General features: G+C 45.3%; 1 protein-coding gene across 2 annotated transcripts; it reads right to left on the bottom strand.

Moving 5' to 3' along the window:
* Positions 1-41: 41 nt before the first annotated feature.
* Positions 42-19,269, bottom strand: KIF3A (kinesin family member 3A). Of its 2 annotated transcripts, XM_053956627.1 has the most exons (19): positions 19,156-19,269; positions 17,567-17,849; positions 16,768-16,912; positions 16,412-16,496; positions 15,846-15,951; positions 14,956-15,095; positions 14,093-14,290; positions 13,539-13,713; positions 12,457-12,546; positions 10,795-10,866; positions 8,935-8,943; positions 7,188-7,344; positions 6,199-6,379; positions 5,796-5,906; positions 4,905-5,030; positions 4,208-4,261; positions 3,990-4,058; positions 3,657-3,781; positions 42-3,129 (listed from the first exon to the last, which is right to left on the bottom strand). In XM_053956627.1, the coding sequence occupies exons 1-19, from the start codon at positions 19,159-19,161 to the stop codon at positions 3,081-3,083; spliced, it is 2,181 nt and encodes a 726-aa protein (XP_053812602.1). In that variant the 5' UTR covers positions 19,162-19,269; the 3' UTR covers positions 42-3,080. The 2 variants fall into 2 exon arrangements, with proteins under 2 accessions (XP_053812602.1, XP_053812601.1); XM_053956626.1 differs by lacking the exons at positions 8,935-8,943; positions 10,795-10,866.
* Between the last annotated feature and the right edge of the window lie 2,421 nt (positions 19,270-21,690).

Below are 21,690 nucleotides of genomic sequence, written 5' to 3'. Positions count from 1 at the left end.
TATGTTATGTATAATATGATTTGGAAAACATGCACACAGGGTGGAATTAGGAATCGAGAATTTTATTTCATGGTATGAACATGCTCCAGGGACACAATATTGATATATACAGTATAATGGATTAACTTTAATAAAACAAGAAATAGTCAGAAATAAACAGAGTTAAAAAAAACAATAAACAGAAAGACAAATCATACAGACTAGCAGTTTTCCCTCTATGCAGGCCTGGCTAAGCAGAACTGTGGAGAAAGGTGAAAGCTGGACATGTGCAGACAGTGCAGTCAGTAAAAGGCACTAAGGACCATTTCCCCTCCTCTTAAAGGATTAGGAACAAGTTAAATATTAAATAATTCATTTACACAACATCAAGCAAAAATCTCATTGTTAAGGTCAATGTTCTGGAATGAGGAGAATCTTCTGTTAGCAAATGCAAAGATGAGCACACAGAGTTATGTAAGATGAGTTTTGATAAATACCATAGAGCACATACTGACCTGCAACAAGAAAGGCTGTATTAAGCTCCTAAAAGTCCATATAAATCAAATCCTTTCCTTATTCAAACACATTATGGGCCCATTAGACATTCACAAATGGGCAGGGCTATAGAGAGGGTCCATCTGGTAAACCCACAAGCCAAACTCCCTGGTTTTACAAGAAACTTCCCAGAACTTCAACAAAATACACCACTTAACAGGTGAGCCCAACTGACAGGGCACATGACCATGAGAGTGTTCCACTTTATTTAAAATCCTCTTACAGAACAAATAATTTGTCCTCCAAGCCTCTATAACAGGAGATAACAGGTTTCTCCAATCTGCCAATTAAAGGTGTGCAAGCAATTACTTATTGTTTACCCCTGCTCCAAGGCTCACTTAAACATGCAGAGCACTAAGGTTTTCAGCAGCAGGACTGTTATGTTAATTGTAAATCACATGCCTTTATGTTTGAAGTATTTTAGATATTTCAGTATTTTAAATGGAGTGACATGGTTCACAGCAGTATCTTGGAGTGACTGATACCTGCCAGGTAAAAGGATTTTCAATGGTCTTTTTGAAAGCACAGCTCTGGCTTAACTCCTGCTAAACCAGATCATTCAATAAATGTTAGCACAAGATACAACACAAAAAGGAAACAGAAGTTATCCCTGGTTCTGAGAACTAGTACAGGCCACAGCTATGCCTCTACCTGCTTGAACTCAGAACTGGAAGACTTTAAGCAGCATTTAAGCCATTTTCAGTCTGGATTTTTTGATGAGAAGTATGTATGTAATAAGAAATAACCCAACTCTATTCAAGCACATTTAAGATAAGTTCAGGTCTTCACAAGCAAAACCAACTACAGCTTCAGTCAAGAAAGTTTCTGAACATTTACCCCTAAATGCTAGGCTAGAAAAAAACAAATGCTAGTGCTTGTATCTGTATGTTGTAGGAATTCAGGTGACACTCCCCCCAATAGAGAGGGCAGCATGTTCTTCCAGGTTATGATTCTGAAAAAAAAGCATTAAAAACACCAGAAAAAAGCTTACAACTTGATTAGAATAGCACTGAATATATCCTTCAGAGCAAAACATGTCCTTACAAGACCAGTTTTAACTATTATAGATCCTGTCACAGACCCCAAGGTACCTCCAGATAACCATCATGATAGGAAGAAAGGGCATTTAACTTCTTCAAGTACTTCACAGGAACATTCTGGTAAAAGCAGATGTGGCTACCAGCAAGGACTCAGGACATCTGAGGAGCTGTCTTGTTTTCTGTCACACTGAAGGACTCCATTTCTCCTGTCAGTAATCATAGCTTTTAAACCTCCAGGTAACACTAAGATGAGGTCACAGCTCATCCCTCCACCCTACAGAAGCTGCTGAGATACCCACAGCTGATGTGATGAGTTATAAAACACATCCAGTCTGAAGGAGATGCATTTTCTCTGTGACACAAAAGCAACACATTAAAGTGATATGTGTCTATTAGCAGCATAAATATCAAATATAAAGAGCAGCCATCACAAATAAATGGTTATTATTAGAGACCAAAAATTTTTTCCTCTCATCAGAGCACAGCCAGAGATGCACACAGTACACACAGGAACATAGCACCAGCTATGTCAGGGTATATTGTTCTGGGAAAATTGGACAATTCATTCTGTTTTACTGAAGGAGAGTCAAATTTATCCTCAGTGTAGAGCAGTGGCCCAGCACCTTGTAGCCAGGGATGAGGAAAGAGAGCCACAGTGCTCACAGTGCCATGGCTGACACCAAGTCCTGGTGTTACAGCATCTTCCTTAAATCATCTCGGCTGTTCAGATTACAAAACTACTCACAAAAATACCAGCCCTGAAGCATAAAAAGCTGCCAAAGTAAAACAGCCTTAAAAGAAGGAAAAACACTCTCTTCTGTCTTAATATCCAAGGTCTCATTCTCCACAGTGCCAGCAGATCACAAACAAAATGATAAAAATAAAAGAACTATTAGACACCCATGGTCCCTTTTCAGAAATCTCAAGACTTTTGTGGTTCATGTTTTTCCTACCCAGCTACTTTCTCTATACAGGAAGACAGCAAAAAGAAAAAAGGACTGCGTATTCAACACATAACAGTGTGTTAACAGCCACAGTGAGGAACATTAAATAAAAAGATTTGATGCTCTTAAAGGTTTGCAGCAACTACATTCAAACACAGATCAGTGCAACAGAGGACAACAGTGAAAGCTGCCAGTTATGTGCAAAGCAGGGCATAAATCAGATTACCAGCCTTAATTTCAGGATTTCATTAACTGTTTTGAACTAACACATCTAGCACTTAAACACACATCTAGAACCCTATTTTCTATACATTTCAACAAGGATTACCAACAAGTTTCCCTGCACAACACATTTAATACATGGAATTTCACAACCACCAATCATACATACCAGTTTAATATTATGTTAATATAACATACAATATACAGGCAACTAATGAAAAATACATTTTTTTAAATAAAAAAATTATAGCCATGTCAAACTGTGCCATCTCTTGAATTCCATATTCTGGCCAAACCTTATACACTCACTGATTTTTACAGGAATTCTGACCAGGTCACACTACTGCAGCAGGGAATCAATGACAGCTCCTGGCTTGGCCGAACGTTTTCTGTTTGGAGAGCAGAAAGGAAAGGGAAAAACAACACCACACACACATCATTATGCTGTCTAGGAAAGACAGGGACCAGCCACATTTCAAGGCACAACCACATGACATGACTTCTCCATAAGCAAAACCAACCAAACAAAAAGCACAAGCAAGCATATGCTGAAATCTCCCCCAACAGCCCCCTCCTCTCCACTGGTACCAGTGTTTGCACTGGCAATGTGCCAGATTGTGTTAAACTGGACCACCAAATGCAGCAAAATAAAGCAAGGAGCTGGAAGAGGAGAATGCAGCAAAAGAACATCAGAAAATCCCCAGACAAGTCTTTCTGTACAAGATCTAGTGCAGTAAAGAGCTCTCAGCTTGGTTCTGTTACACCTGGCAACACTGAACTATACCATGCAAAAATGTTGTCCTTTGCCTTCTCATTAAGCAAATGTTTGAAGACTTGTGGTAAGTTTGCACATACAAACTTCAGCCTTCCCTTGGGTAAATCCCTCATTGCATATAAATACCCCAGAGTTCTTCACCTTCTACCCGTCTTGGGCCTGGATCTTCCTTTTGAAGTCCTCGGCCTCTCCAGCTTCATCAGAGATTGCCTTAAGCTTTCTTCAGTGTAAGCTAAGTAAACATGGGAAAGGTCCACTTCAAAGGGCTAGAAAAACACCAGAAAACCTCGTAAGACAAAGTCATCAGAATAATTTTATACACTCATCAATGGTGCTTTCGTGATACTACAAAGACTCATTTCTTCAAAAGAAAAGAAAATTGAGATTGGACAGTTTGGCTGTAAATACAGAGTGGCAGTCTCAGGCAGGACTTGGGCCTGTACAGTTCAGTACATTAATTCAACAATCACTCACATCTTTCTCTTTTTTATCCAGGACAGGCGTCTGTTTCCTCATATTGTTTCCTGTATATGCAACACATTTCTGTAAGCAGAAAAAAAGGTTTGTCAGTAAAGTCTACTGTGCATAGTAAAACTGACTACAGCTTCACCAGTTTCTTCCTGGACTCAATTAAACCCCTCAGAAGATCATACTAACATTAGCTTGTACACAAGGCAGGCAACCACTCTTACCAGCTGCCACTCTCCTATGTCTTCATTCCAGTGAACGTAGTTCTCAATCATTTCCTGCAAAGAAGCCAGGACAGCAAGTGTTAGACCTGCACAATCTATCCTCCAGGTGCACTTTCCAGAACATACATCCTAAGGCCTGGACAAGCTGCTTAAGAACAGTCTTGACCCCTTACAGGTTGTTCCTATCAGGACAGATACATCCTGTGCAAAAAAAAACCCCATTTATACTCTGAAGTCTACAGAAGAGAAAAACACCACTCCCAAATTGTATGAACTGGAGAGCCCCCTAAAGTATGGGGTTTCCATTATGCCAACACCATCAAGACAGCAGTAAGCAAACACTGTAATATGGAAAAAATGAAACCTATAAAAAGAATTTCCCTTTTCCCATTAAATAGTGTGCATTATAGTTAAGCTCATTATGAATTTTCTGTATACTGGATTCACAAAGAATGTCAAAGATTTAAAAATCCAGTCTTTGTGTTAATATCAGACATTAGCAAGCACAACTTAAAGCCAGTGGAAAAAAAAAAGATTTTGAACAGACTCACTGCATGGGCACACTGTGAATACACCAGTTAACAACGTGGTCAATGTGGTTCTCTTATTTTTATAAGCCTTTAGGAAAATATGCTGCAAGAGAACTGAAATTGGGACAGCACAACCCCTGCCTCAGGCTCAGATGCTTTGCTTTCACCTGGTAGTCCTGAGGAATGAAGTTGTCTATGATGAGAATCTGAAGACGAAGCTCCCTGCTCAGCTGCCGAATGTTTTCCAGCAACCCTTCAATCTCTCTCTGATGCTCTTGCTGTAGATCTGCCATCTGAAAACAAAACAGGCATTTGAGAGGCATCAGACTTATCTTAAGACATGGTAACAGCTTAAAGAGAACTGTCTTTTGTCTGTATGAGGTTTTTGGAAAACAAAAGCAAACTCTGGTTCCTAGTACCAAAATATCTCTGAACAATAAATCCTCTAAAACATTTCAGCTCAGAGATGGCTGAAAACAACATTAAGTTCTCAGTTTCATAAACCCAAAACTGGCCTTCTGTCAATCCAAGTTGCTTCAGTTAAGACTAGATGAAGAGCATGAGACAAGTTGTATCACTGGCAAGGTTTTAAGGAGAATCTCTGATCCCAAAGACCAAATGCATTTTTTATGAAACGGGAACTCCAGCTACCAGCCAGAGGATACACTGATCCAGTGACTGAGGATGAGGTAACAAGGGCATCAGTCATAAAGGACGGGCAGCTCAGAGCAGAGAAGCCTTTGGGTTGCAGCAAAGCAGGACATGGGGCTGCCAACAAGCAACTTGCATTTTATTTCAGTGGTTTTCTTTGAAGTTCTTCTTGTTATCTTAGGGTCTCACACATAACCCCTTCTCAGCCTGGCCTGGGGAAAAGATCTACGACTGTTCTAAAGCTCCAACTCCAGACTTAGTATTTTCAAATTACATGAGCCAAATGGACAGCACAGAAAGACATTTCTAAACCTACAGCACATTTTCCAGCATTACAAAGCTAAAGGCTTTCCCTTCCCAGCTCTAGTGCCTCCCAGGATCACTGGCTGAGGACTTTAGATACTAACCTCTGACTTTGCAGCCATAAGCATGGTCCAAACTTTCTTCAGTTTTTTGGTTTTCCCCTGTGCTTCCTCCTGGAGGTTGGTGTACTTCTCCTCGATGTCCAAGCGTTCTTGCTGTGGACAACATTTAGCACAGACACACACACACACACATATTAACAATCACAGAAACTCTCTGCAACAGCATGAACAAGAGGAAAAACTACTTGAACAAACAAAGCATTTGCCAAGAGCACAGAGCCCTGACTGAGCCAGGCTGGCTCAGACCTGCAGGGGTTGCACAGCCAATAAGTGGCCTGTGGAGAGGCAACTCCTGCAATGCTTCCAGAGCAGAGCCACACCTGGGTAACATATCCTGGTGTGCCCTCCACTGCTGTTTGAAGACAGCCACAGCAGATAACCCCACCTCCTTCTCCTCGAGCTCCTTGCGAAGTTGCTCTGCTCTCTTCCTTCGTTCCTCCAGTTCCATGTTTGATTCTTCTAAAAGCTTCTCTTGCTCCTCTGCTTTTGCCAGCAAGTCCACTCCTCCCACAATCACCTTTTTCTCTAATGCAGACAATTTCTCCAACAGGGACTGGTGCTCTTGCCTAGACAGACAGGTAGGTGTGAGACTTCCTGTCCTACAGTGCTCAGCAGGCATCAGGTCCAGCTTGGTTTTACAGCCCCAACAGCACTCACAGGGCTGGAAAAACTTGCCCTGCTGCTTTAAGTGGGGGTGAGGCAGTGCAAATGAAAGCAGCAAATTCCCCAAGCTCCAGCTCCCACCACTTTCTCTCAAACAGGGAAGTGCCTCCCACTGCAAGTCACCTCTGTGAGGGGCTGCAAACACCCAGTGACATCACCAGACTACTCAAGGCACCCTCTGCCCAAAAGGGCCCTGCCAGCACAGCAATGCCCAGAGGCAGCTGTTGAAATAGAGGGGAGTGAACAGAGATCAAGGCAGCTGCTGAAGTGCAAACCAGGAATGCTGGCTGCTGCTGGAGCAGTCTATTTGCATAGGGTAGTGTGACCTTAGCAGCTTTCTGGCTTCAGAATAGAGACTCCTACACCCAAAATTACATTCTTGTGACTGTGCTGCAGGAAACCTGGCCTGTTACAGAACAGTATTGCTGCTCCTCACAGGTCCTGGGAGATTAATTTATGTTTCTAGGCTGCTTTGCACAACTAAGTAAAGTTAAGAAAATAAGCAGAAAAAGGATAAAAGTTTGTCTTTCCCATATACTCTACACTCTCAAAGCAGAATAAGCTCCTCTTTCACCTTGACAATAGCAAGGGCTGATGTTCACTTTTCTATGAAGTTTGACAGGCACCTTACCATGCATCTTCAGATATTTGTATGATTAAGGAAGGAACAACCCACACGACCACACAAGCTGCTCAGAGCATGGTACTCACTGAGCTTTGAGCAAGTCTTTTTCTCTCTTCTCCAGTTCAGCTCTGGCTTTATTTCTTTCTTCTTCTTCCATATCAAGCTTAGTTTCAAGAGCTTTTCTCTCTTCTTCAATCTTTGCTTGCATCTCTACCATCTTATCAGGGGAAACTTTCTTTTTGCCTTTGAAAGATATGAGGAAAAACAAATCAGTTCACTGAAAAGTAAAACAACCTCTGTATCACAGCATTTTTTCCAAGTTCAGATTCAATACTTGCATTTAACAAAAATTTCATTAAGTATCAGCTTCAAAATGGGCAAAACTTCAAATCCCATTTTAACATTGGCCAGTTGTCACCAGTTCCTACTGAGCAGCAATGCTGTGTAACTATCACTGGAACCTAACACCCCCAAAATATAAAACAAAAAACACCTGGAGAAGGAACACTGCCTGAAGGAAAACCCAATCTGGAAACCCTGATGTTCTAATAGGATTAGGCCACAGGAAGGAAAACACAAGACTGCCCGGACCTACAGCTACAAGAGCTCAGCTACCAAGAGTTACATACTCAAATTTCAGATTAGCATCTCTACCATTCCACTTATTCACTGCCCTCCTCACAGGCTTACCTGTTCCAAAGTAGGCATGTAGGTATTTTTAAGACTGCACTACTATGGAAATAGAGAAATTCAGAAGAGTCCTATGAAAACCAGGCAACTAAAGAAACTTCTTGATGATATTTGGTCTATGTAACAGTGACTACCCACAGATTTGAAAGTACCAAGGCTGGCTCTGGCTTAACCAGCTGTGTCTTTACAACAGAACTACCACAGCAGCACACCAGGTCCATGTCTTGTAGGGCTACAAAGGGAGTGGCCACAGCAACTCACTGAACCTACTGAGCTCAAGAGTTGGTCCCAAACACCCCAAATTTGAAACAAAGTGTGAGGCTGCTGCTCCTGAAAGCCACTCTGCAAGTCTTGAGCCAACTTTCATTGCAATCCCAGGAGTGCCCAAGGCAGGTGAACATAGAGACCCTGGGGGGTTATGTGGAATAAGAATGCATTTCCTCAAATCCAGAACTCCTAAATATCCATTTACTCACAAGCAAATCCATAGTTTTCTTGTTTTGCTTTTCCAGACAGGAAAAAACCCCACCCTGTAGAATCCAGCTGTACTTGAAACTAACAGGAGCCACTGACTGCCACCTGACTGTCTTCACAGTGACATAATGCACACAGTCAGAACATACTCAAGGAAGCTGTTCAGTAAAAGGCTTCTACTCCTCCAGTCTTCAAGATATTCAGCTTCATTTATATACATGTATTTCGTTTATAATCATATATACATTATACACATACACATTCCAGCAAAGTGTAATGCATATGTAAACATGCATGCACATGTTTTCATATTTGCATATATATTTCTTCATGTGCACAAGAGCTTTAATTACTTTTGTTGCAAGGCAAGGATTTCACCACTACAGCAAACATCTTCATTGCCATCTGCTACACTTCAGAATCAGATAATGAGCACTTCTTTCTGGGCTTGTGGTGCAAAAATCTCTCACTAATTAGTCTTTGAGTAAGAAGCTTTCTGGAAGTGCTATACAGAGCTCATCATATGAGCTAAGCCAGATAAAGGCTTCTTACTGTTAGGACATAACCCTGTATATTCTCAGTTTAGGAGAAAAAGGTAAAGTGAAGCAAGTTGTAAGATCCTTTTACAAGCTTTGCACATGTAAGGAGGTGAAAATCAATTACACCAACCTGCTTGATCTTGCATTAAGAGGAAGTAGAAAGCGAATCGCAGAGAGGCAGCAAACACATAAAAAGAGGAGGAGAGAAAATGTTATTGCTTTGATCATTTTGGACAAAGATCATCAGCATCAGAACAAACAACAAATTTTATATTCATGTTTCTAGGGTAGAAAATATGAGATAATCATAACTAAAAAGCCCTCTATTAGAGCAAACACTAATGCATCATGTTACTCTAAAGCAGAGAATGTGTCTGTACTTCAGAGTGCTTTGCAAATCCAGGATAATCTTCAACTCAGTCTTGCATTCTTCTGCCCATTCAATGCAATGCTGGATCTAAACACAACATTAGGAGCCAGCTGCAAGGATCATGACCTAAGAAACAATTAAAGGGGGTGGATTTCTCCTTCAATTAACAAACTTAATGCTCCCCACACTCAAGAGAGCCAATTCTGCTATAATACCTGTAAAATATTAGCATCCAGAATACATATTCTAAGTTTTAACCAGATTTCCTAGCCAAATCTTTGCAAGATACATGACAATTGCACACAGGGAGTCTCAACACAAGATTTCTCCATTTAATTACACAGGGGATTAGTAAGTTAATTTGCAGTAACTGGTGCTTCCATAGAGGTATAGAGCCACTTTTGGTTATTCAGGCAAGTGCAACAAAAAAAGGCAGAATAGGAAAGGGATAATGAAAGACACCACATGCAGAAGGGTCATACTAGAGGACAGTTAATATCCCAAACCATAAAAAGCTACACTTATCCCAATTGCCAAAAGCCCAGCACAACTTCTCCTACAGAAGTCTCCAAACTGCAGAAGATGGACTCATCCACCTGCTGACACATCAGCAGTTTGCTATTAACTGTCCTCATCCAAATAAAACAGGTTCCAAGCAAGCTTTAAAGGAGCAGGACTGAAGCAATTGGAATTCCCAGGCTACAGTCATACGACCCACCAAAGGTCTCCCCTGGGTTGTGTTCCCTCTAACCCTGCTACTACCCTTCTCTGAGCTGAGGCTTTCCACTAACATCACTAGTGCAAAAGTGAGTGAACTACCCAGCAATACTTTCCAGGGTCTCTCCACACAGTGGAGTGCTTCTGTCCATAAAACACCACCAGGTGAAATCCCCACAAGCCGAGTGTCAAGATATGATTTGTTTCCTCAATCCTCACTGATTGTAGCGTTTTTACAGGCACAGTGACCTCTCTGCCCAGGAGCAGCCCAGACTTTCCTTACTTCTAGACCAAAATCTGGATCTCCTGTTCCTCTGAACTAAGTCCACAGAGATCAAGAACTTAGTATTATGGGGTGCTTAAACCCCAACCACCAAGGATATTTTTTAAAGTATCTGCAAAAATAAAGCCGATCAACCAAGCATTGCCACATTTTCTTTGCTAGTATAAGCCTCGTGCTGTTTGACTGTTCTCCAATACTTATTTTGAGAAGGCAGAATCCAATATAATATAGAATATATATCTAGCAGTCCTTTTTATGAATTCATATTGTAGCAATTCCCATTAATAATTTAGCTCAATTTTTCCCCTGTATTTTAAAAGGCACATTTAACACAAGCTGCAAACTAGATTTTTTTGACCTATTATTTCTCAATTACCTTTAAATCTAGCTCAAGCAGCCTACTACATTGTTTCCTATTCTCTCACATATCTGGCTAACAATGTGCACATTGAGTAACTGTTTCAAACATGGAAGCAGCAAAGGAAAGGCATGCTTAGCAGAGTTACAGCTTGAGGTTTATCTTTCCAACAGACAAAGCAGGGAAGAGTGCAACATTGCAAAATGGAGTGTGCAGATTATGGAAAGGCCAAAGCTTAAAGGACTTAAGAGCTCCCACTCACTAGTGAAGGACTTATCCAGAGGTTTCTCTATGACAGAGCATGTGGAGTCTGAACTACTGCTGCTGCTACTGCCTGGAAAACAGAAATGCGTCCCACAGAAAAACCCAGAGAGGAAGAAACATGCAGATGGGAAGTTAGTTCTAAAGGAAAAACCCAGAAGAGACAGCAACCTAGCTCAAAAAAGCACAAGTTCCCATTAGGAAGCACTTGCTAGGATCCCTCCCAGACTCAGCTTGCAAAGCCACCATTTCCCAGCACAAAACTGCATGCTCAAAAAGACATTTCAGTTAAAACCCATCTTTAATCAAACTACAGCTTAAAAAAACATGCCAAGGCAGCTTCCATTTCAAGCAACAACAGCAGAGAACACCATAGTGGAGAAGGCTGTGGATGTCTGCCATAGCAGAGGATTCAGTGACCATGAATCCTTTCCAGTCTTACACACATGGCAATGTGCAGTTCTCACTCTGGAAGGCAGAATCAGCTTACACAGGGACAGTCAGTGTGTACTCCTGTGAAGCAGCTCCCTTAGGGAACTTAGAGTAACTTGTCTGGGAGTTGAATAAGTCAGTTATTCACCCTCTACTCCTTCCAAGCAGCATTTTGAAGGTGGTCTCCTCTTGGGAGGAGATTTGGGCAGGACATTTGGAGACAGTGGTCAAACTTTCCACTTCTAGAAATAATCAAAAGTTGAAAAATGAACTTGTTACAACTATCACCAAAGGCATGGCAAAAGTAATTTATGACTACCTGGACAGACACCAAAGTGAAAAGAGTACACCTAAGAGCAGGAATGCTTTAACAGGACTTTTTTTTTCAACAGATGTGGGTGTTCCAGGACAGGAAGGCAGTTTGAATGTCAAAATAAGTTTAGTAGAGAAGCTGAAAGTTGGGACGTAGCACTGGGCTTGATTTCTCTACTATCCACAAGGAATTACCAGCAGGGTTTCAGGAGAAGAGCAAGCTCCCAAGAAGCCACAGCATCCCATGGTACACAGTGACCTGCAGCTCCAGGTTCAGCAACATCCCCTGGAGTTTATATTATACACAGCAGTTTAACACTGATGTGGGATGAAGGAAACTCCACCATGTGATTTTTTTCAGACTGCTCCCAAAAAAAACATGTGCAGCTCCCATTAAGCTTTTCAGTTAGCAAAAAGACACCCAAAGGTCAAGTTTTCCCTCTATCAACATAAAATAGGACACCAGAAGAGTCAGTTACTGAAGATCTGTAAGACAGATGAATCCTTTGCCTAAACCACAGCCAAAATTCCCCTCCAATCATACCCATGGCTATAAAAACCACACCTGCCTACAAATGATCTTTGGTGTTTTCTTCCTCCCACCCCTGTAAGCAGGGGAAGTTCCACACCACCACAAGCCATACGCAGCCACCTTGCGGCACCCAGGGAGCCACCACAAAGGATGATGTCACGACAAGCACAGCTACCCAAGTGGAAGCAGGTACTACACAGCTTTGGAGCTGTCCCTCTGCAGAGACGGCACCAAAGGGCTTCATTTCTAGGAGAGGCATGATAATTGCAGCGGCATAGGGCATCTCTACAACTCCTCTTGTCCCTGCCTAACTCTGGCTACACTTCCTACACCAGCTGGTGGGTAAGAGGAGAGAGGTGGCAATGACAGGAATCCCTACTGCCTTACCCCGCCGTTTCTTCCGCTTCTCCTCTCCAATCTCCCCATCTTCATCCTCCTCTTCAGAATCGCTGGTTTCAGAACCAGAGATCTCTTCTCCTAGAAGAAAAGAGTGAGCTTTTATCAAAAGTTTTCCTTCACCTCCTATCAGCTTGTTACTCTGACAGCAGCATTTATCCAAACACAGCAGTACCTGACATCAGCTTATGAGTACTTGCAGAAATCCTTAACTGTTGCACAAGCAGACAGCTTGCCATGGCTCAGGAAACTTAAGGACAATCAAGATAAGCAACTGAATGATGTGATGTCAGTGTGTATGTATTAAACTCAAGAGGCTACTTTCCATGGAAAATAGAGCATCTTTGCACAGCTGAAGCTATGAAGTTTTCCTGGCAGGATTCTACCACACCTTGTCTTCCACCTTACACTTCCATCTCAGAGGAAATAAAAAGAAAGAAGCATTACTGACTATTTCCTGCTTCTTCTGAATGGAGCAGACAACAAATAGCAAGTCATGCTAGAGTTACTGCTATGGCTGTTCTGTGAGTATCTCCGGAGAGAGATGTTGTGACACCTGGTCACTGCTTAGAAAGCATCCCTCTAGCAGGGTCACTCCATATTGGTGGACTAATAAGAGACACGAGGCTATGGCTTAAAGAGGCTTCTTGTTGCTCTACAGTGTTTAGAAACCCAGCTCGAGCTCCACAAATTTGGTTCAACTTTCCTCCTGATAAACGCATCCCTCCTTCCTAGTCAGAGAAGAAGTGTGATCTGTTTTTACAGCTCAGTTTAATTCCCTATACCATGTCAGTTGTGCTTGCTAGGGAAACCCAGGAAAACCTGGGCACACTGATCCCAGCCTGGGGGCCACCACTCACCCTAGTGCCAAGTGCCACCTAGTGGGAAAGATGGACCCCCACGAGCAGCCTTAGACACCTCTCCTGGCATTCAGCAGGGCAAACAAAACCGGAACACCGACCTGCACCAGCAGCCAACCTCATGTGATACATATTCAAGTAGCAAAGAATGTTCCCATTCAAACAGAACAAGCATCGTGCAGAGAGGAACACAAGGGGGAAGGAGAGTCTCACCTTCTTCCAGTTTTTTCTTAAGCTCTTCAATTTCTTTTTGGAACTGGCGGAGCATAGCATCCTTGGGATCCTCATTAATCCTGGCCTTGTTCTTTATGTTCTTGGCTCTGTTTGCATACCTGAGGGTGCTGATGGTCTCATCGTAGTTGTAGTCTGCTGGTCCGATGTTTGCACACTGCAACACGTGGAGACCAAGTTACTGGAGGACAGTGTCAGAGCCCAGCACAAGGCACTGCAGGAACCCAGCCCCAGCTCTGACAGTCTCACACTGCTACTCTTTCCCAAGCTTTCCTGCTGCTTCTACACTGAAGCCACTTCTGACTACCCAAGCACAGGTTCTGTTTGATCTTATGCATGTGTGTACACGTGTGCTGTGTTTAGAATCTCATCTATACAGAGGCAAAGAGAAAAGATAGAGATGTACACAGAAGGTTCGCTAAGCTGCAAACAGCTTAGGATTAGTGAGGTAAATGCCAGGCTGTTCAAGTCACTATGCTATCGCTGCAAAAATGCAGCCCAATAACTGGGACTGGAAAAGGCATCTCTTAGCTTACCATCATGGTTTTGGAGTTGCCCCCCAGGGAGTCCTGCAGCAGCCGTGTGAGTTTGGAGTTACGGTAGGGCACGTGGGTGCTCTTGCCATCCACCAGTGCAGAGATAACATTGCCCAGTGTGGAGAGAGAGAGGTTGATTTTTGTGGCTTCCTTCAGTCTCTGCCCTGTGGCTCCAGTTTTTGTCTGTCTTTCAGAGCCCTACAAAGGGAACATGAAGCAGGAGTTAAAACACATCCTCTAATACATCTCCCTCCAAAGGGAATCAGCTACACGTGAAACCTTGCTAGTAGCCATATCACTAACCACTTCATCCATTATTAGAGAACCTGGCTAAGTATCTCAGACATTGTTAACGAGACAAGGCAAACAAGTCTTTAACAGAAGCTTTCAGTGCCAGCAAATTCTTGATTGCTTAAAGCAATGCCGCTGGGAAAATAGAGATTTTCCTCCCCATGAACAAAAACGTTATGGGCAGTCAGTCAGCAGGTAAAAGGCACCCCAGCTGGAGCTGCCAATTGCCATCTACAGCCTTCCTATCAGCAGAACAAGAGCAAACAGCAACACCGCAATTATTTTAAGGAGTTTCATAGAGCATCCTATACACACATCACATAAATAAGTTATAATGCATTTAAATAAGTTGAATGCCTTTAGTCTCACTTTTTCAGCATCTTCCCCAAGGAAAGGTACCTCAGTGTAAATCTTGGGCTAAAGCCATGTTTTACCAGCACAATTACATTGGTTCAAAGTGTGACACTGAGGGAAGGAACCTGCAAGTGATGAACAATATGGTCACAACGCTCTGGAAAAACCTCAACAACCCAAACCAAATTCTTGCCAAAGACCTGGCTGGTCCTACTCACAGCAAGATCAACGAGGTGCAGCTTGCCCATGCGCACGTGCATGTTGCCATCTACGCCCTTCTCACTGCACTCAATGGTGATAGTGAAGATGGCGTGTGAGCGAGAGCTGTGCTCGTTCATGTTTGTGGCACCAACAGAACCTTTTAATAGAGAAAAAAAACAGTGATGTCTTCAGAGTTAATCACATCTTCCTCTAACTCTTCCTGCTCTCATTCCCACCTCTTTACCCAACCCTGCATTCCAGAAGATAGCAGAGGTATGCTCAGACTCAGCAGCAAAGTCTATTCTTGGACACTGAAACTGCAGTACACTTCCATCCCGGACTAGGTCCTGCAGCCTGCTATAGCTCTAAGCCAACCACAGACTGCCAAGACCAGCAACTGTCCTCATCTGTTTAAAGATCAATAGCTTAAGGTGCTCACACTAGATCCCTGAAACAGTTGTATTTTGGGAAATAAGAACACAGCAATCCATGCCAAGGGCAACAGGAGCCAGAACTTTAAGTCATTCAGTAATCTGAGCTTAACTAGGAAGTCTTCCAGAACACAAACTACCTCCCACTCACAGCATAGGGCTGATGTTCATCCTGATCAGAACTGAAGCGGAAAAAGGGCCAAGAGACACACAAGCAGTTCTGACAACACCGACTGCCCTCACTGCATCCTCCCTTTGCTGATCCCCACTGGCACTGGCCGATGTGAGAAGCACAGCCCTCTTTACCTTCTTTACCTTTTGGCCCTGCACAAAAGAGGCTTGTGAGGAGATACCCTTTTTGTTCTGTTCAGCCAAACACTCTTCCCAGCAACAGGACTAGGACCTCCTGCTGCAGTCTGGCAACCAGACCTTTACTCTGTCTGAGCTATAAACCTGCCCACAGCAAGGCTACGTACGGTTCTTGTGGCCCAGAGTCATGATTCTGTCCATATCATCTGCATTGTTTACAACATAAGCTGAAAGGTCTTTGATATAAACTCCCACATCAGGTCTCTCTTTCACCTAAGAGAGAAACAGTTCAGACTGAGCATCCCTAGAGATCCCCGACAGCAATTCTAGTGATACTGTAACAGTATAGTGGTTTACTCCTCCATCTTCTGACTTGCACATAAAACACTCCACTTACAATCAGAGCAGATAAGGAATAAAGACCCATGCATGACAATATGCTACAGTTTTCCTCTGTGGGAAAGACATGATTTTAAATCCCAGTCTCCAACTCTCAGGACTGCTGAGGGGCCTTTGGGGTAGAACTGCAGGTACAAAACTGCCTCACGTGGAACAGCCAATTTGTGCAGCTGACCAAGTGGAAGAGATTCAAAGAAGCCAGCAGTGCATCACAAAGGAAAGAGGACTGCTGAGGAGCCCAACCTCCCACTTCCCTGCAAGTGCTTCTCTAAACTTTAAAAGAGAACATTGCTCTGATTCAAAACAAACACCACATTCAGAAGAGGAGGCTCACCTCTAACCTCTGTGTCTGGTCCTTTCCCAGCAGGTCCCGCACTTCCTCATTGTAAATTTCCAGGTAAGAGACACGAACTAAAAACCTGCAGATGAACAGCTGGGTAGTTCACTTAGCAAAACATTTGCTGAAGTCCCACAGAGTCACAGAGTGCAAAGAAAACAGTGAAATACCAACACAGTCCTGCTGCCCCTCAAGAACTGCCTAAGTGGGAGCCTTTCATCTTGGGAGAGATACCATTTCTGTTGTCATTGTCAAGGTCAGGCTCCTGCTACACATGGACTCACATTAAAAAAAAAAAAAAAAACCAAAAAAACACAAACCAAAACCAGAAGCAGTCAAGGGAAGGCATTTACCTTGTATCCCCCTCTGCCTTGGCAATGTGACCAAATATATGGGCAAAAGAATTGGGAATGATGCCTCTGAGCTCAGGAACTGCTCGAACCCCTTCCATGGTGAAGGTTTTGCCTGTTCCAGTCTGCCCATATGCAAAAATAGTACCTGAAGAATAAGATAAAAGAACAAACTCTAAGAAGTTGAGTCTTCTCTAAACTCTAACTGCAGTTTTACTTCATCCCTTCTTAGCCTGATAGCACCACACACCTCTATTTTTATGGAGTTAAAATTTTCCACCCACTCCAGTAGCTACTGGAGTACAAGGCTGGAGCAACAGAAATGCTGGGCAAACACAGCAAACAGGACCTATCTGCTGCTTAATCCAGCCTGCAGGATGTTTAATAAAAAGTCAGCTTGTTTTACAAGTGCAGAGTGACTAAAGCATGAAATGCTAGTACACTTCAGTTCCACTGGGTACTGAAATTGTACAGTGAGGAGCCACTGAGAATTCTGATAATGACATAAGTGCATATCTTTTGCAAAGAGATGATAAAAGGATAAAAACATGCAGCTAACTGATCTCAGTGGAGTCTCCTTCATCACCCATCTACCACTGTTAATGACAGTAGTGGGTACAACCACAGAGCACTCAGAACAGCAAGTACCTTCAGGCTATTTTAAGTTAGAGGCCATAACAGAAATGATCTGAGGCTACAGCCCTCAGAAGGTGAAACACCCTTAAACAAGATCAGCAGGAATTTTAACAAGGCAAAGAACAGGAGACAGTACAGGATCCTTCCCTTACAACAAGGGACTTACCATTGTATCCCTCTAGAACAGAATCTATAATAGGTCTTGCTGTTAAATTATAGACATCCAGCTGTTTACTCTCTGGTCCAAACACTGTGTCAAACGTGAATGTCTTTGGAGGCTCATTGGACGAGTCAGTTTTATGGACAGTTATAGTTCCCCTCATCTCATCCACATTCACTGCCATTTTGTAGCCCGTAGCTTTCTCCCGGTCATTGAGAGGCCGGCAGCGCACAACCACCTTGACATTGTCACAGCTTTCCGGCTTGTCCGGCTTCTCAGGCTTGTTAATCTGTAATTATTTTAAACAAGTACACAAGCTGTAGCACTAGTGTTAAGATAGAATCACAGAAAGGTTTGGGGTGCAAGAAACCCAGTTCCACCCCCTGCCATGGGCAGAAATACCTTCCACTGGAGCCGGTTGCTCCAGCCTGGCCTCAAACACTTCCAGGGACGAGACAGCCACAGCTGCTCTGGACAACCTATGCCATGGCCTCACCACACTCACAGGGAAGAATTTCTTCCTAAGAGCCAATCTAGCCCTGCCATATCCCACTATAAAACTATTCTATGTTTAAGCACAAATACTGTTGAATCAGCTTGGGGAGCTAGATCTCCAGAGGATCATGAACTTGGGGACTTAAAACCAGGACTGGTTTATAATTAAAGCTGAGAGAATAACACACTTATTCAGACAATAGGGTTTTCTTTGGTTGGCCAATATGGAAACTGAATGAGTAAACCTTGAGCATTTCACATTCAATGTCAGTCAAGATTTTTTTCAAGAAACAACTTCACCTTGCAATCTGCAACAAGCTTGGTGGAATTCTGTGCAGCTGTGGCATTCTTCTTCAGTAACACTGACTATACACTCTCAAACCTCACAGGGCACACAACCAGATACCAGGAAGTGCTGGCTGAAGGGAATTCATTCTAATTACAACCCTCAGTATACATGCTTAAGTTTAATTCTTTAGAATACCTGAATGTTGCATTATAAAACCTCACATTCATTTTCTTTCATGTAGTTACCAAAACAAATTTTGAATCACGGCTGATGCATCTAGTTAAGAGACACTCCCGTGGGCTAGAGGTGCTGCAGCTGAGCGTTTAACTGCTCCCAGAGCAGCTATAGTAGATGTCAAGCCGAAACAAACCCTTTCCAAGCGCCTCTCCCTCCAGCTGCCACCTGCCCCGATTCCTTTCAGGCCTCAGCAGCGGCTTTTGCCGTCCTGCCGAACGCAGAGAGCAGCTCAGCCCCACTCGGGCGGGGGAGGGACGGCACACGAGGCGCCGGCCAAAATCAGGAGCGGGATTCGGGGGTCTCCACCCGGGCTATGCGACGAGACCCTTCGAGGCGGCCGGACCTCCACTCCCCGCTGCCCAGGCGCCGCCGCCTCTGCGGGGCCTCGCGCCGCCCGCATCCCCTCATCAGCCCCCGCCCCGCCCGGCCTGACAGGCACCGCCCGCCCTGCGGCTCCTGCGCGCACATGGGAACGGAGGCGACGGGCTCTGCGAGCCCCGGGCGCGGCGGGCAGAGGTGCGCAGTGCCCGGACGGCCCCGGGGGCCACACCCCGCGTCCCCCCCCGCGTCTCACCGGCATGGCGATAGCGATGGCGGCCGCGGCAGCCCGGGCCAGGCGCTGGCACGGCGGAACAATAACAGCACCGCGCCTGCGCCCGGCCCGCCCCGCGGCCAACCCCCGCGCGCTGCGGCGGCCGCGCAACCAACGGCGGGCGGGGGGAGGCGGGGCCCAAGGGAGCCCAACCAATGGCGGCGGTGGAGCGGCGGCGGGGGCGGGGCGCCGCGTCGCCATGGGAACGGCGGGAGGGCGGGGCGAGCTGGACACGGCCCGGGGACAGCGGGGACAGCGCGGAGCGGGCCGCGGGCCCGCGGGCTCTGAGGGGCTGACGGGCTCCAAGCGGGGCCCCAAGCGGGCCCGCGGGCTCTAAGGGGCTGACGGGGCTCTGAGGGATGTCCAACGGGTTTGACAGGGCTCCAGAGGCTCTGACAAGACTCCACTGCTCTGGAAGGGCTCCAGGGGGTCTGAAGGGGCTCTGGGTCTCCAACAGGGCTGCAAGCTGCTACCTGTTCCCCACACATGGAAGAAAATCCATCTCCTTCTTTTCCTGTCTGTAATGCTTTGAATTGCTGATGAAATAGAGTTACTGCAGAGTAACCTAATAGAAACAAACAATACAGTCCAAGTGGCACATAAATCAGTTAGTCCCGCACTAATGAGGCACATTTCCAAGTTACTTGTTATTTAGTGTAAAGTTTCACAGCATGCTGCTGTGCTGGGATCCTCCACAGCCTCACCTGCTCCTCTCCTACTCGCAGTATTTCAACATCACACTGTCCATGTGTCACTTACAGGAGTTAGATTAAATTATTCCAACCATCTGACTTTGTCCTTTCATAATCTATGTCCTTAAGAGCCAAAGACAATTTTACTCAACAGGAGAGGTCCATTAATAGTTTCCCCAGTACCTGATGCCCTGAATCACACTTGTCTCGCTTCCCCCCAGCTATTTCTGCACACCCAAATCCTGTTGGCAGGTCACAGAGCATTGTTCCAGTCCCACTCCCCTCATTGCCTTTTGCTGTGGACCACTGGGGCCTGGGATCCCCAGGAATTCCAAGCACCAGGCACAGACACAAACTGAGGGCTGTACCTCGGTTGTGCTGTATTTTTGCCGGAGGGATGTAAGCAGGAGCAGGAATGTGGACAGAGCTGATCTGTACCTGGCAGATCTCCCCCACCAAACTGACCGGTGTATCACAGGGCCGGGCACACACGGGTAATGACAGGACAGCGCCCTTCCCTCGGCCCCAGGTGTGCGCAGTCAGCTGAGTCAGGAAGCTTGAAGAGCAGCAATTCAGCAAAGTCTCTTTGCTCTTTACACACTGCCGCGGTGTTACTCAGAGCTGTGCTGCACGCACAGATTCATGCGCTAATAATTTAACACCAGGAAATGTATAGCCCAAGGGGCTGGTGAGAGAACAGAGTCGTGTGTAGGCGGGCAAAGCCGTGGAACGAGAAAGCGTTTAATGTCATATATTGGAACCAGCTTCCTGCAGAAAATGCTGCAGGAGGAAAACAAAGTGGTCAGGATCTGAGGGGAAAGCTGAGAGTGGCTTTGAGACATGGAGAGATACTGGGTGGAAGAAAATGTGGGCTGAAAACACAATTGCTGGCAGACAGGTCCAGCCCTCTGAGTGCATATGCTCCATGAAACACATAGAGAAAAGATACTTCCTGTGACTGGAAGGAAAATAGGTCCTGGTGGGTGCTGGGATTGTCTGGATCCAGCAAATATGTGTTTTGGAGAAGGCCAAGTTGCGGAGGGACAGCACATCAATCAAGGCAGTAACTGCTGCCAGAGAAGGGGGCAAGCGGATGGTTACAGAAGGGAGCAAGCGGATTGGGGGTGTGCTGAAGGTTACAGTGTTTATCACCGCGGCAGAATTTCATTCGGATCCGGGAGCGCTTTGCCTGGCACAATGATCTCTGCACAGGTAGGACAGACCCACACGGGCCGAGACAGCGCTCACCTGGGCGGTCCCACGCGGACCCCGAGAGAAGAGCTGGGTGTTCCAGCCGAGCCGTGCCCCGGAGATCGGGCACCGAAGTTCCTGGCGGAGGCGTCCAGCAGCCTTGGGGCTGCTCCCCCGCAGGTATCGGCCCCGCTCTCCGCCGCCCTCCCGGGCCGACCCCGCCGCGGAGCCGCGCCGAGCGCCGCCAGTGCCCCGTGCCCGGTACCCCGGAGAGGCGGGTAAGGACGCGCTCGGGACGGGACGGGACGGGACAGGACGGGGGTCCCCACCGCCTCCCGGGCGCTCTGCAGGGCTGGAAGGGCTGTCTGAGCGCTGGCGGTGCGGGAGCTGCTAGGTGTCTTTCTCAAGGACAGTCGAAACTAGCCAAAGGGAGAGATTTTAATTATTATTCCCCCCCCCCCCCCCCAGCTACATAAGAGTAAACTTCTCAGTGCATCAAACCGGTCAGATAAATCATTGCCAGTTCTCCTTCTGTGAAACGGTCCAGCTTTGGATGCTCTGACATCCAGTGGCAGCCGAAGTTAGTCATGTGTGGTTCCTGCTTTCAGGGAAACCTCACAGAGCTCCAGCTTTA

Source organism: Vidua chalybeata, chromosome 15 (assembly GCF_026979565.1).
Source record: "Vidua chalybeata isolate OUT-0048 chromosome 15, bVidCha1 merged haplotype, whole genome shotgun sequence".
NCBI classification, from domain to species: Eukaryota; Metazoa; Chordata; class Aves; order Passeriformes; family Viduidae; genus Vidua; species Vidua chalybeata.
The sequence above is the reverse complement of the archived record's forward strand: the minus strand, read 5'-3'. Positions and strand labels throughout refer to the sequence as shown.